General features: G+C 34.4%; 2 protein-coding genes across 6 annotated transcripts; one reads left to right on the forward strand and one right to left on the reverse strand.

Moving 5' to 3' along the window:
- The first annotated feature begins 2865 nt into the window (after nucleotides 1-2865).
- On the forward strand, nucleotides 2866-6299 carry LOC106771069 (uncharacterized protein At5g64816). 5 transcript variants are annotated; one of them, XM_022785325.1, is made up of 3 exons: nucleotides 2866-3019; nucleotides 3277-3710; nucleotides 6061-6299. In XM_022785325.1, the coding sequence occupies exon 2, from the start codon at nucleotides 3330-3332 to the stop codon at nucleotides 3705-3707; it is 378 nt and encodes a 125-aa protein (XP_022641046.1). In that variant the 5' UTR covers nucleotides 2866-3019; nucleotides 3277-3329; the 3' UTR covers nucleotides 3708-3710; nucleotides 6061-6299. The 5 variants fall into 5 exon arrangements, with proteins under 5 accessions (XP_022641046.1, XP_022641047.1, XP_022641048.1 ...); XM_022785326.1 differs by lacking the exon at nucleotides 6061-6299 and adding an exon at nucleotides 4727-5653; XM_022785327.1 differs by lacking the exon at nucleotides 6061-6299 and adding an exon at nucleotides 4265-4623.
- Nucleotides 6300-7792: 1493 nt separating this feature from the next.
- On the reverse strand, nucleotides 7793-12047 carry LOC106772599. The gene is made up of 3 exons (XM_022785329.1): nucleotides 10968-12047; nucleotides 8663-10427; nucleotides 7793-8302 (listed from the first exon to the last, which is right to left on the reverse strand). Exons 2-3 carry the CDS (start codon nucleotides 10319-10321, stop codon nucleotides 8132-8134), a joined length of 1830 nt encoding a protein of 609 aa, XP_022641050.1. The 5' UTR covers nucleotides 10322-10427; nucleotides 10968-12047; the 3' UTR covers nucleotides 7793-8131.
- Nucleotides 12048-14105: the final 2058 nt, after the last annotated feature.

A 14105-nucleotide genomic window follows, 5' to 3' on the forward strand; every position in this document is an offset into this window, starting at 1 on the left:
AATGCAGTTTTTCACACAAATCTTTGGCAGAAATTCAGTACTAGTGTTTATGATCTCATTCAAGCTTCCTTATGTGTAACAGGTTGATCAAAATTAAACTTTAACTCAAATAGTCGTTTACATCAGACAAATGACCACAAACGGCTTCGGCATATCATTATATCTAATACATTACTTTATCCTGCTTGGAAGCAATAAAATAAACTCCAAACATTTCAATCTGTACACCAAATCAAAATAGAAACCACTTAATTTCAATAACACAAATACATGGAACCAAACATAGATCAACTTCATACTGCAAGAAATAAGTTTAGCTACAACATCAAGTCATGGTGGTATTCAAAATACCATACATTAATCACTTATTTTTTTTTCTACATCCTATATTNTCGGTGTAAGGTGTCCTCAGGGCTTGGCTCTTATGACGCATTCTTCTTCCCATCCTCACATACGTCTTCATTTGTGGTTCGGTGTTCATGTTCCCATCCGCTGTGTTCTGCGACAGTCCACCGTGATCGGTCTTTGAAAATCCTCCCGGTTGGTTGTTAGACATTACAGCAGGGGAAAAATATGCATTGTTACTATGATCAACGTGGTCGTTAGTTGCCGCTGTAGTTGTTCTTCTCGCCTTCTCTTGAGCCACCTCTGCCTCCAAAACATTCACCTTCATTTTAAGTTCTTCAATCAAACATTCTTGCTCCTCAGCACTACGCAACATACTTTGTCTGCGTTCTCTTTTAAGTATTTTATTTTTCGCTTCTTGGTCATCATTCCTTTTTGGATGTGATTGTTTTTCCTTCACATATGTCTTAGACTTGGATGCACAACCAACCACATCATCAACAACATGGAACTGAAATTCGGCAACATATAACATGTTAGGTAACTATTTTTAATATATCAAATAATTCAAAACTCATTGAACACATCACATACCACACCCATCTCGAAAACCTGTTTGACAATGCTGCCTCCCACATTTCTATCCATCCAATGCAAGATCCTAGGTGACTTCTTAACTTGACCTTCTACAGGTACAAAATGCTCACAAAACCATACCTAAACAACAACTAAATGTTACCAATTATTCATAAACAAATTTAAAATATTCAATTCACCATTCAATTATGAAATCAATAAGTAACAATTACCTGCAACATGTAAACACAACCATTCACAGTAACATCGCTTATAGCTTTGCCTTTCTTCACTGAATCGGAAGCTTTGCTCAAACTTTTCACCAAATAACGATAAACTAAACTACCCCAATAGTAATTACTCAAACGACTCAGGTTGTCAACAATTTTAAACATGATAGGAAACACTCGTCCATAACGTTTAGGAAACAAAATCTCAGATATTCCAACCAATATATACAAGCTATAAAAAACACCACAAGGTATTTCTTTTTTATGTTTCTTCAATAAGAATTTGTAAATGAAATTCAAATCTTTGATTCCCTTACCCAAGTATTTAAAACAATTACTATTATCCATTGCATGCTTTAAGTTTATACCATCACTCTGAACTCAACCCTAATCCATAACAAAATTCCTTTTCGCTCTTCACAACTTTATCTCCAATAACAAAACCGAAACTCGAATCCACCCATTTAAACGTTAACTCCCGCAAAATTTGACTATTCATTGTGACTTTACCACTCAATTGTAAAAACCAACCAAAAGGAGTCTTCGAAATAAGTGACCGTTGATCGTCTGTCAAGTGTTCGTTCAACGTGCACACATACATGGTTGAAAAATAGTGGCGCACCGTCAACTGCTTAACCAAAACAAATCAAATGTAATACCAGAACCATATTACAAACATAACTAAATGGGGTCGAAAAACCCACAAAGAAACATAAAACAAACAACACAACACCCCTAAACAATTACACAAAACACAAAAACACACTACCATTAACACAACATCAACAACGACGAACACAAATCAAAAACCCAAAACAAATAAACACTAAACCCTCACCACAACATCCACAACGGAAAACCACAAATCAAAAACCCAAAACCTAACAACGCAAACCAAAAACCCAAAACCTAACAACGCAAACCAAAAACCCAAAAACCCAAAACAAATACCCAAAACTTGAACAAAACAAAAACAAAACTATCCTAACAAAAAACCCAAAACCCAACAATGCATTTACCTTTCTACAACGAAGCTGCCGTTCCGGACTTTCCATTTCCACCAACCGCCGACAACGGACAACGAAAAATCAAATGTCACTCAAGGGGGTAACCACAATGCAGAGAACAATGAAATGAGACAGAGGACGAAACGAGAGAGATTGTGAAATGAAAGACAAAACAGAATTTAACAGGGAAAGGGTATATTTGGAATGCCAAATTTTCTAAACGCTACTCATTTTCATTCTCAGATTTAAAAAAAAAAGAAAAAACAACCAATGTCAGCTTGACACGTGTGTGTAAAAAATATGTTAAAAAAGTTGTGTTAAAATAACGGGATCCTATATTTTTAGATTAATTACGAACATAATGAATCTACAAAAATTCAACTTATATTATATTATTTATAATTTGCAATCATTAATAAAGAGTAATGGTATTGTTTTTGGTAACCATTTATATTTTATTATCGATTTTTTCATAAGTATAAATTATTTTATTATTTTAATTTTTAAATTTTATAATTATTTTTAAATTTAGTTAATGACTTAAAATAAAATATAAAAATATTTATTTTTTACATATACTTATTAAATATAATAATATATTTTATTTAATAATGATGATAAAAATGAATCTTTTATTTTTTTTTATAATTAAAAAGTATATACAAATGCCTAGTCCGATAAGAATTTTTCTTTCCTTTTTTTTTAAATGGAAAGTAAACGAATATTCTTTTTCTAATCTTGGAGGAAAAACCCCAAGAAACCTATATACCAATTGGTCATTGTTGTGAAAAAGTAGTGGAGTGAGGGTTTTACGCCGTAGAAGCAACGCCTCGCTGTCTCCGCTGCTCTTCTCCGCCGCCGGTAAATGCAATACTCTCTTTCACCCTTTGATTTCCTCACTTAGACAAATCCACACACTTTCGAATTCGCATCCTCTTTATTCAGTTCGTTGCATAATATGAACTCCATTTTTCATTCTTTTCCGATTGCATTTCAACACATTACAGTGTTATCTCTGTTTCGCTTCGCGCGCGCGTGTCTAGGGTTTGCTTAATGTATACGATTAACAATAATTACTAACGATTGAAACTCTGTAACTTGTGGTTGCGAGTGTGCAGTATGTGAACTAGAAGAAGAGGAGGAGAATTTGTTCGTTCTTTGTGTGTGAGAAATGGTTGAAATCTGGTGGTCGCTTTTGGGGGCGGCGATCCCTGTGGTGGTTGCAGGGCAAGCGTTTCGGATGAAGAAACGGCACGCAGAGGAGCAGCGGCTGAAGAGTGCTCGAGGGAGGGAAAGGAGTTCTGATGAAATTTTCGTGTGTGAGAGGGTCTGCACATCCAAGAGGATGCTCAAGAAGGTTGGCTCCTTCTCCAAAGACCCCATTCCCGATACATGCGTCACAGTTTGTGGTGTTTCCGATCTTGATGCATGTGCTGATGCCTGTGCCCGCACTGTTTGTGTCAACCAACATCAAGTGCCAAATTGGAATGACATTTGTCTTAGGAGATGCCAGAGTGAATGCCTCAAACTTTCTTCCCAGTCCTCCTAGCAGGTGCTTGCTTGCATTTACTCAGTGAAATGTGTGCGTGAGTGTGTGTATACTGAATACTGAGTTTTGGTACTGTGGTTTAATGCTTTATCCATCCCATTATTTTTACTCTGGAGTTCAGAATTATTGCAAAAGGAATATATATATATATATATATATATATATATATATATATATATATATATATATATATATATATTGAAATGCAGATGGGATTTGTCCCATTAGGTGCTGGTTGCTGGTTGCTGTTTTTTTTTTTTTTTTTGTTTACTGACTTGAGGTCTAAATGTGGCTTTCATTCCGTGCCTCTTGAAATTTGAAAGGAATATTTATGGAGGATGTTGAGATAGGAAAGGGGAGAAAGACTTGGATGGACACTAACCTAAATGTGATGTGATCTTTCACGTTTTCGTTGGTTCCAAATTTGAATGTGTTGTTGAGTCTTTAGATAAGATCCCACCTTCAATGTCATAAAAGTAATCAAACTTGGGTGGCTTGTTTCTACTCTCTGTGTGGCCTGTATCTATCTCTTCACACCATCTCTTCTCTTCGTCTAGACTCCGTTGGAAGAAAAAAAGAATAGTCCCGTCACCACCTAGACCTGTCTTCCATTCAACGAGCTCTTGATGTCGGATGTGGCTTGATGCTTCATTATGTTTCTAAATATATTAGACATTGAAACAACTGCCAACTTCATTCCTTTATATTAATTTCTGGGTATTCCTCCTGCAATGTCATGATCAAATCATATTTAGAAACGAGCAATTTTGAAGTGATGTGAATCCGTTTGATGAAATGCCTAAGAGAAGTCTTGCTATCTAGAATGCAAATGTAATGATAACAAGATTGATCAAGTTTGATATAAGTGAAGAGTCTTTGTTCATATTATCTAGAATGAATTAGTTGAGTTTCATTTCATTACTTAATGGTCGAAGGATTTAAGTGCTTTATTGTTTACACCTGTGTTACGAAATGTGGGTCATACTTTTTTATCCTGATATTTGTTCTTCAATTCACAGATGCTATACAAGTATCTAGCAGGTCCAAGAATGTGACTTCTGACAGATTTCTTTTCATTTATTGAATAAATGGCTCAAGTTTTCTATTTTATTCATATAACTGTTTTCAGAAATATTAGATTATGTAATTTTAGATAGCAAAGGACAAGTTTAGATTTCTGTCGAAAATCCCACCTCTGATTTTAAGGTAAGAAGTAGAACGGGGATTTCATGCGGTGTAGGAGGAGAAATTATTTTTCTTAGTATAAATTTTGGACAAACTCTTGTTTATCAGTATCATGACGAATTAACTACAGTGAGCAATAGCTTGAAAGATGGTGCCAAAAAGTAAACTAAAAGATTTGGTTTTCGTTGGAAGAACCACTGTGTTTCATCGGAGGTTGCCATTAGTTACCACAAAATTAGCACAGCCATTATAGAACATAAATCTTTGTACCTGGAGGCATGGTGGCTTCTCTTTAATATGATGTTATTTTTAATGAGATATCACTTTCTTGTTGAATGTATCCAACACAAAGATGTCATGTTTGGGTTATGTCCACCGAAGTCTTTCTCGTGGAAAGGGTAAAGTAAATTTTCCTCTACTTAGTATTTTTTTAACCAAATTTATATAGAATATTGTGAATCTCTTCGTTGTTTGTAAGCGACTACTTTAGTTTGTCCCTTTAACCCCTTGGACATTCAGAAGCACTTCACTTATTAATAATTTAGTTAAAGGTGAAAGCTGAGAATAATGGAGATGATCTTTGATGTTTGCTTTTGCAAGAACATACATATATCTGCAGAGTGGGATTTAGAAGACAAATCTCTATTTAGAATGGAAAGTTTTAATATGGTTGGGGCAAAAGAATTATCACTTGTATTTGTATAGTTTAATCGTTGTGTACTCTAATTAAAATTGATGGATATGAATTTTCAATTTTTTAATTATTGCTTTGAATTGACGAATGCAATCGTTCACATGGAAATATCTTTTTGTGATTAGAATGGGTTTATAGGAACACTTAGTAGAGTGAACTGGTGGACTTTAGTCTGCTGTCATCAGTTTTAGGTTCTTATGAACCGAGAGAGAAAAAAGTGGATAATTCTTTCTACGCCCGGATATAGGGCGACGTATAAGAAGTTCTTTCTTTAGAGTTTATTTGTCTTGACTTATCATATCTAAAATTCTAATTCCTCCCTTGCATTCCCTATGTCTGATTAAAATTATAAAGTCAGATTTAACATTCTTATCACTTTTAAAACTTCTTTCAATAAGCTTTATTAACAACATAAAGGTTATGCAGAAAAAAGTTAGTTCTTGAGTTCGTCTCATGTTTTTATCCTGTTTGCAGCCACAACCTCATTATCGAATCAGCAGGTCATAAGGTCCCGGTAAATTTTTACTGATCTAGTGTTCAGTTAAATTAGTTGTAAAACAGCAAGCTAGAAGGCACTGATATCTACTTGAGTTGGTATGAAGTTCGAAAAACTATTCCACTGTTGTTAGTGACAGAGTTGTGTTTAGTTGGAAAAACTGATTTAAGTGCTTGAAACACATAATATTTTATTGCGTTTACTGGTAATGACCATATATCCATTACAGCCTTACAAGTGTAGGTACAAACACGGAGAACCCTCTCTATTTCAACAGTAAACCAAGTACCAAGCTAATGTGATACTTCTGTCCTTTCATAATTTGGTCTCTCTCATCGCAACATAAAATTGTCAACATATTATTAACTTTTTATTTTGGTGATAACATGGTAAAATAGAGTAAAATGGAAAAAGGACAAATAAAATTATTGCATTTCACTCGTGCAATAATTGTTTTGTTTCAACAAATAATGACATTTACAACCAGAGATGATACCTACCATATTCTTTTAAAATCAAAAAATTAGGTGCTATTTATCATCTCTGAACCTTTGAGAATTTGAGAATGAATGACAAAGATGGACGTTACACACTCCTTATTTTGGAGAAGTTCGCAGAATAAAAAACATTGCATCTTTTGGGCAATTTTTGGGTTTTCATTAATGAGTTCAATTTCTTAGATATTTGGGGTTTCGAATAAATAAGTCAAATTTATTCCGTAACTTAATTCATCAGGCTATAAGTTCTATCACAACATACATCTTTTTTCTTACACGTCTAATGGTTATAAGAAAAACAAACATATCTTGACAAAAACATGAGCATAAGTAGATCTGGAAAACCTTTTATATTCTGCAGTAGATAAAATAAAACTGAAAACGGTCAAATGGGTGCATATAGTTTTATACAAACTTTCATAAAACCCTTAACTTAAAGAGTAACGTCAATTACGAGGGGATATGCCATAAGATGCCTCTTGAAGCCACAAACTTCCATATGTTTCAATCATATCGATTTCATATTACCGTTTATTTACACATACATACAAAATAAAACTCTAATTAATATAATTCAAAATATGTAGTGGGATAATGACCCGTAATGACTTCCAACATGCTTAAATTTGGCATCAAAATGCGTAAGGTCAGACTTTTAAATCTTGGATTATTTTTTACCATGGCCAAACAATTTAATTATTATTTTTTAATTACATCAGACTTGACTAAAAACTTCATTAATTTAATTGAGTGATCTTTGACGAAGTTGTTCTATTAATTGTTAATAAACACAGATATTTGTTAGCATGGTGGAAACATGGCACAAACAAACAAAAACATCCACAGCCACAACAAAATAAGATCTGCCTTTTCAAGCTAACCTTTGGGTGCAATATGATTCACATGAAAAAAAGGGTTTAAGTGTTCACTGTCATCTAAATAGACTCTCTAATTTATGCCAAAAATATTGTTCTTATCAACTTTCAGATCACATTTTAATTATGCAGGATCATCTTTTGCGATAGCCTTCTGTTACCACCTTACAAGAATAGTAAGACAAATATAATGTCAAGAAGTATTCATGTTCATGTTCAATTGAAGGGAGGTGTATTTTCAGCATGGTAAATCAAAATTGAAGTGTGAATTCAAAAGCAAAATCAAATTATTCACATACAAGAAGATATTGATATGTAACAGTCATGGAACATATGTGTTGCTATATGAGTAAAAATTGGATATTTCCTTCTCATTAACAACTATAACAAGCTCAATCTCAATGCTATAATTTACCAATATTCTGCAACAACCCTTTTACAATCAATCCTCTTCAACAAAAAGAATGAGGAGAAAGATGGTTACAAACTATGAATTGTGAGAAAAGACAAACAGAACTAATCCTCCTAAATAAGATAACATCTGACTGTATTAAAATTACAACCCTACACATATAATGAAAACCTGATTGATGTATAAATCCCCTAAATCTTCTCTTCACTTCTTATAATACAGTAAGAGAATGATCACTGCTAAATAACCTCGTATCTAACTTTAGTTATGACAGCTCCTGTGCAAGATTTGGCTGAAGAGTAGGACTTTGAGCATGAATTATTGCCACAGCAATGGAGAAAGACTGTAGTGCAGACAGAGGTGGATGAAAATGAATATAATACAGACCATCATGAACATTTACCATCCTCAAGGTGGGGCCGAAATCGTTTGAACCCTGAAATTTGAAGGCTATGATTAAAAAAAAAAACAAATTAATTGTTCAATAAGAACAGAAAGCAAATACACAATTGCAGATGCAAGGATGTCTAAAATTTGAGACTTTGTGGAGAAATGCACAAACAGGAAAAAACACTGTTTATCAAAAACCAATATTTACAGCTCCCACATTCATTGCCCTTCCCCAATCATATATAAGATCACTAACATTGTTTGAACAGAAAAGAGAAAACAAATGATAGATAAACTCTGTAGTGTCAGCAGAATTGAGATGTCAGAAATGTCATGATGGCTTGTGAATAAAAGAAAAACATAAAAGAGAAAGAAGAAAAATAGAACAAGGGATATATAAACAGACCTGAGTAACCAAATCAACTGACTTGCACTCGTATTGTGTATCTATTTTAGACAAAAGCTCAGCTTTGTTAGATCTTCTCTCAAGTACTGTCAGAGGGCAACCCTCATCCCAACCACCACAGTCACAGTGGCCACCAGATCTCCATCTCTCTATCAGACTGGATGGCCCACCATTTCTGGTTCTTGGCCCACCATGAAAGCCTGCAGGAATCAGAATGCTCATGCTAGTTGAACAGTCCCCATTATTTTTATCACAACTTTCAGAAGGCACTGTGACTTGATCTCCACCAGATTTGTTAAGAAACTTTAAACCCCAACCCCCTCTTACTTTCTCTGGTCGTTTACTAGGAAGGTGGCTTTTCACAACAATGGCAGCCATCTCAGAATTTGGAGTGTCGGTCTCTAATAAATTGGTCCCACCAAGAGCATTAGGCTCCCACGGACAACTCTCAGTCATGGAACTTGACCCACCAAACTTTGAGAGTGTTCTGCGTTTTGATGATGGACTAGTTCTAAAAACTTGTGACACCTTCTTTGACAGCCCCTTGTTCTTCCTGTGAGAATGCTCTGAGGTTGACATTTCTCTGTCGTTGATTTCAACGTTAAGGAACAATGTAAACTCTGTCTCCCTTATTCTACAATTGTTCGGGCAAAGGGTGAAACTTGTTGATACATGCATCTTCCCAACAAATGGCAAATCCCTGTCGGGAATCTCGTGACCCTTTTGGCCACCCTTGTTCATATGAAACTCATACACATTGTCCAAAGCCTTGTTATCGGTTGAGTTTACCTTCCTCGATTTTGCCACATAGACCTCCTTCTTATCATCTGCAGAAAAAACAAAATGAGGAATCCCATGCTTCCATGTACATTGGATCATTCCCTGAGATAGAGTAGAAGAAGCTGAAGAGAATCGATCAGAACAAGTAGAGGTTGTGCTAGAAGTGGAAACAAGCCTTTTATGAACAGAAATGGAGCCATATTTATGACTTTGTTTGTCCTTTTCTAATTTATACAATGAAGTGATGGGTAAATCAGTAGGAGAGTCCATAAAATCATAGCATACCAATCCTTCAGGATCAGAAAAGTTCATCCTGTTCAAATTGTCACTTCTATGTGCAGTACCAAATTGCTTAAGAAGTGAGCTATTCAATATATTTATCATACTCTTGGTTCCCATTATTGTACCTAAAGTCCACCGATCCCCAGTATCAGCACCTATAACTACTCTCCCAGTTTCACTACCCATAGGACATTCAAAGACAAAATGCCCTGAACCATATGCATTTCCACCAAAAAATTTAGCTGTGTTCAAGCTTTCTGATAAAGTCTCCATGTTAGTGGCTCTTAACGCAGTGTTGTGTATAAATTCAAGGCAGCGTCGAACGTATTTCTCGTCCACACTCACCACATGCTTTGGAATCCTACTGTCCAATCCATGGACTCGTCGAAAGAATAAATCTTTGAAGAAAAATTTGCTAATTTGTGATTGGATAGCATTTACAGCTATTGCCCTTTGAGAGTTTGATCTTTTAATCAACTTCTTTAACTGTGTTTTTGAAGAGTCTTCTTCTGACATTTCCCTATCATTCAATATTCCAAGCAATGAACATTTTCTTCTGTGGCCCTCTTTCTGAATCCATAGGCCTGTGTTTTCCATCTTCTCCACCTCTACTATGCAGGATTGATTAATAGTTCGACCCTTCTCCCATCATCACCTTCCTTCAACTATAAACTAATTATTATTATATAATACTATCAATGACCTGAAAGAATACAGAAAACCAGAAATATTGAATCTGTAAGTAGCAGTTTTGCTTAAAGAGTCAACGTAAGTGATCCCTATGAAAACCAAAAGTTATGCAAGTCTTCTGTGTATATGACAAGCAACTTCTGAAAATTAGTCAAACATGAAAGATGAACAGTACGGAAAAACCAGAAATCCATTCACGTCCAGATTACAACATGTTTAGAAAAATCCTATAAGTTATCCAACAAACAGTTGTTAAGGAAACAAATACACTTGCACCATCTAATATTCAGTACTAAACAAACAAAGAGGAGCCTTTAAAATGTGTAAAGATGAAGAAAATAGGAAGCTTCAAACTTTCCTCATCTAACAATCTTCAAACCCAAAACACATAGTCAATCAACGTCTAACAACAGAAACCAACTAAACCCATAGCAGCAGAACCCCGAAAAGTGCTCCGGTAATAAATAAATAAAATCAATAGAGGAAAAAAAAAGTACAAAAAGCAAATAACATGATAATAATATAATAATGAAAATATTAACTTTTTTATTACCAGATGAAGCTGGATCCGAGAAGGGGCAAGAACTCCTCAACGAAATGAACACAAACCCAGTAGCAGTAAGGCAGAAGAGAACTCTTTCAATCCTCAAAAGCTGAGTTTTTCAACCCCAAAACCAGATAAAGAGGAGAGCCAATAGACCCGAATAGACAGAGAAAACAAAGCAAGGCGAAGAAAGCCAAGTCAGCACATGGGGGAAGGAAAATCAGAAACCAACCACCACCCAATGTAATGATTCCAAAGATTGAGTTTTTATAATCTTTCAACAAAAGGGTGCAGTTGTATTTTCATTTGACACCATTGTAGAGAGAGAAAGAGGGAAGAAAAAGAGAGAAAAACCAACCACACCAAAAACCAAGCCAAAACAAAGGTGATGAAGTGAAGACCAGAGAACGCGGGGTTTGGTTTCACAGGACACGTTCGATGGTTGAAAATGGGTGCATTGAGGAGAGAAAGGAGTCTGCGATTCTTCACTTGACAAATTGACAGAAAAATAAAATAAGGATGCTGATGTAGGCCCCACTTAGTTGTTTGTGCATCTTCTTGGCCAAGAGTATAGCCAAAGAATTCCAACATAGATAGAGAAACTAAGGAAAGAAGCATAGCAGTTTTAGCATAGACTTAAGAGAGTCATGAGCTGGTACGCATGATAGCTATGTGACTCCACTAAAGCCAAAGGTGCTGCTATGCCACTTGCACATATTCAGATATTACCATTTTCCCTTTCACTTTTCCTTTTCTCCATTTCTCATTCTGAACCTTTCAATTTTATATATTTTCCATGCATGTGATGGAGAGAGAAATTGGGTGACTAACGTGGCACTTGGTGAAGTACATATATACCTTAGCATGCCTATTGACCCCAGCAATTGACCATTGAAGGCTTCAACAGTGAGCTGCACTGCACTGTTACTCACATGACACCACAGTGCCACACATTCTCATTCTTCCTTCCCTTTTGCGGTTACTTTCTTTATTGGTCTGCCACCATTTATTTATTCTGCTCTTGTTCATTTCAGTCTTCACCCCATTGTTTATTTATTACTGATTAATTCATTGGGCGGCGTTGCAACTGATCTTATTTATTTCTGTTGGTTTGAGGCAATCATGAATCACTTCCATAAAACTAGCTTTTCTAGTCGCCGAAATTATAGAATCTCTAATTTCACTTTTACTTAACCAAAGATCAAACCCTTTTCTCTCTCTCTCTGACCTCACCAGAATATACAAAAAATTATGAAACACTGCATCCATCTTTCTCTTCTCCTCCCTTTCTTTATGCTTCTTTCTTCCGTTTTGTATTGATTCTTCTTAAACCATGCAGATTAATCGATCAACAAATCATAAAAGTGAAAGAAAGCTTCTAGATTTTGTTGCAAAACATGAAATTTATCAAAATTTGGAGTGGTAATAAATTAAATTGCATTAATGTAATATGGGTTGAAACTTAATTGTTATTTATTGTGATTCAATGAACTGTTTGCTGTTTGTGATTGAAATAGTATTGTAGAGGGCAGCCACTGAAAACCCGTTGCCTAAAATTAAAGCTGTGCCCACTGTGAATTTACTTTACAACGGAATTCTTCTAGATCCTCCATTTCTTAAACATTAAACCTCTCTCAACCTTTCTTCTCTGTAATATTCACACGCTTGATGTAAGAGAAATAAAATGAATAACAATATAAAACAAAAAATATATATAAGAAAAATGTTTAAATTGTATACAAATTACAAGATAAGGAAATCTGTAGTGGTCCTCCCTCAGCGGCTGAGGCAGAAGGCTATAAAAAGAGTACGGAAAAGTTGTGCCGCCTTATTTAAGAAACACTAGCAAAATGAAAGCTTCTAAATATCGACGGTGTTTTTGTTAGTAAGAGATAAACTTGTTGAGAATGGAAAAAGGAATGAAATATGAAAATATAAATGATCTGATAGAGAGAAATGGTGTGAAAATGTTAAAAGATGTTGATGCTGTTAAAAAATTCTCAACCTTTATGAAATGTTTATAAGTGCTTCTTAAAGAAAATCTCAAAACCTTAAATGATGATTGCAATATGAAAATATCTATGAATTGTGAAAGTTGTGTTAGAGTAAGAGCAAGGAACCTAGGTGTATTGTATTTGGATAGCCGACCGTTTAAGGGAATGTCATCTGCACCGACCGATAATTCTCCGATAAGTGAATGAAGTAAGATGGATATTATTAATAGTGAATAAATATATTTAATGACTATATCAAAGATAAATATATATTATTTATGAGTGATTCACAGATTATATTGTATAAATATATTATATTAATGAATAATTAATATAACTAAAAGGTATGTCTGTGACATATTTTATAAATATATTATTGGTATCAAGAATAAAGATAGTCCTCTGTCTTAACAAAATATAAACTTTTTTATGAAAGATAAAAACATAACATAAGTGACTTGAAGGGTCGAGGAATCAAATTCTTGAAGCTTCCTTGTGTTAAGTTTGGTGTAGCATTGCGTGATTGTATAATACATTGAGGTTTCAAAGTTTCCTTTGTGGGCGTTGAATCCCAGAAAAAGAGAATTCTCGTAGTCACTTGCTTTATGCCTTCTTCATCATTATGCACAAACACAACCATTAACATCAAATATATGAAGAAAGTGGTAAGTTCCAGTTCATTCAAATGCGTGTGGACCCTGTGCTCACTACCAAAGCCTTCATCACAATTTATAATTTATTTATGTTGTTTGGTTTAAATTTAAGATGAGATGAGTTTGAAGTTGTGGGTTTCAAAGAATGAATGACATTTCATACAGTAAAGAGTTATTAAGTCATCAAAAATAAATATGGAAGAGAGATAATCGATAATTTATATTCAATAAAGACTGTATTAAGTAGTAAAATATGTACTAAAAAGGAATATATATATATATATATATATATATATATATATATATATATATATATATATATATATATGGGTTTGTTAACACGCCTATTTTTCAATTGATACGTTTTAACAATGTGTACCGGATTATAGTAGACAAAAATACCATAATTTATCATGGATTCTAAGTTTTAAGGTCAAAGATATTTAAATAATTTTCATTCTCAAAACTAAAAAGAAAAAAGAACCTGAAACCTTCACTCA

This window comes from Vigna radiata, chromosome 8, assembly GCF_000741045.1.
Source record: "Vigna radiata var. radiata cultivar VC1973A chromosome 8, Vradiata_ver6, whole genome shotgun sequence".
In the NCBI taxonomy this organism is placed as follows: domain Eukaryota; kingdom Viridiplantae; phylum Streptophyta; class Magnoliopsida; order Fabales; family Fabaceae; genus Vigna; species Vigna radiata.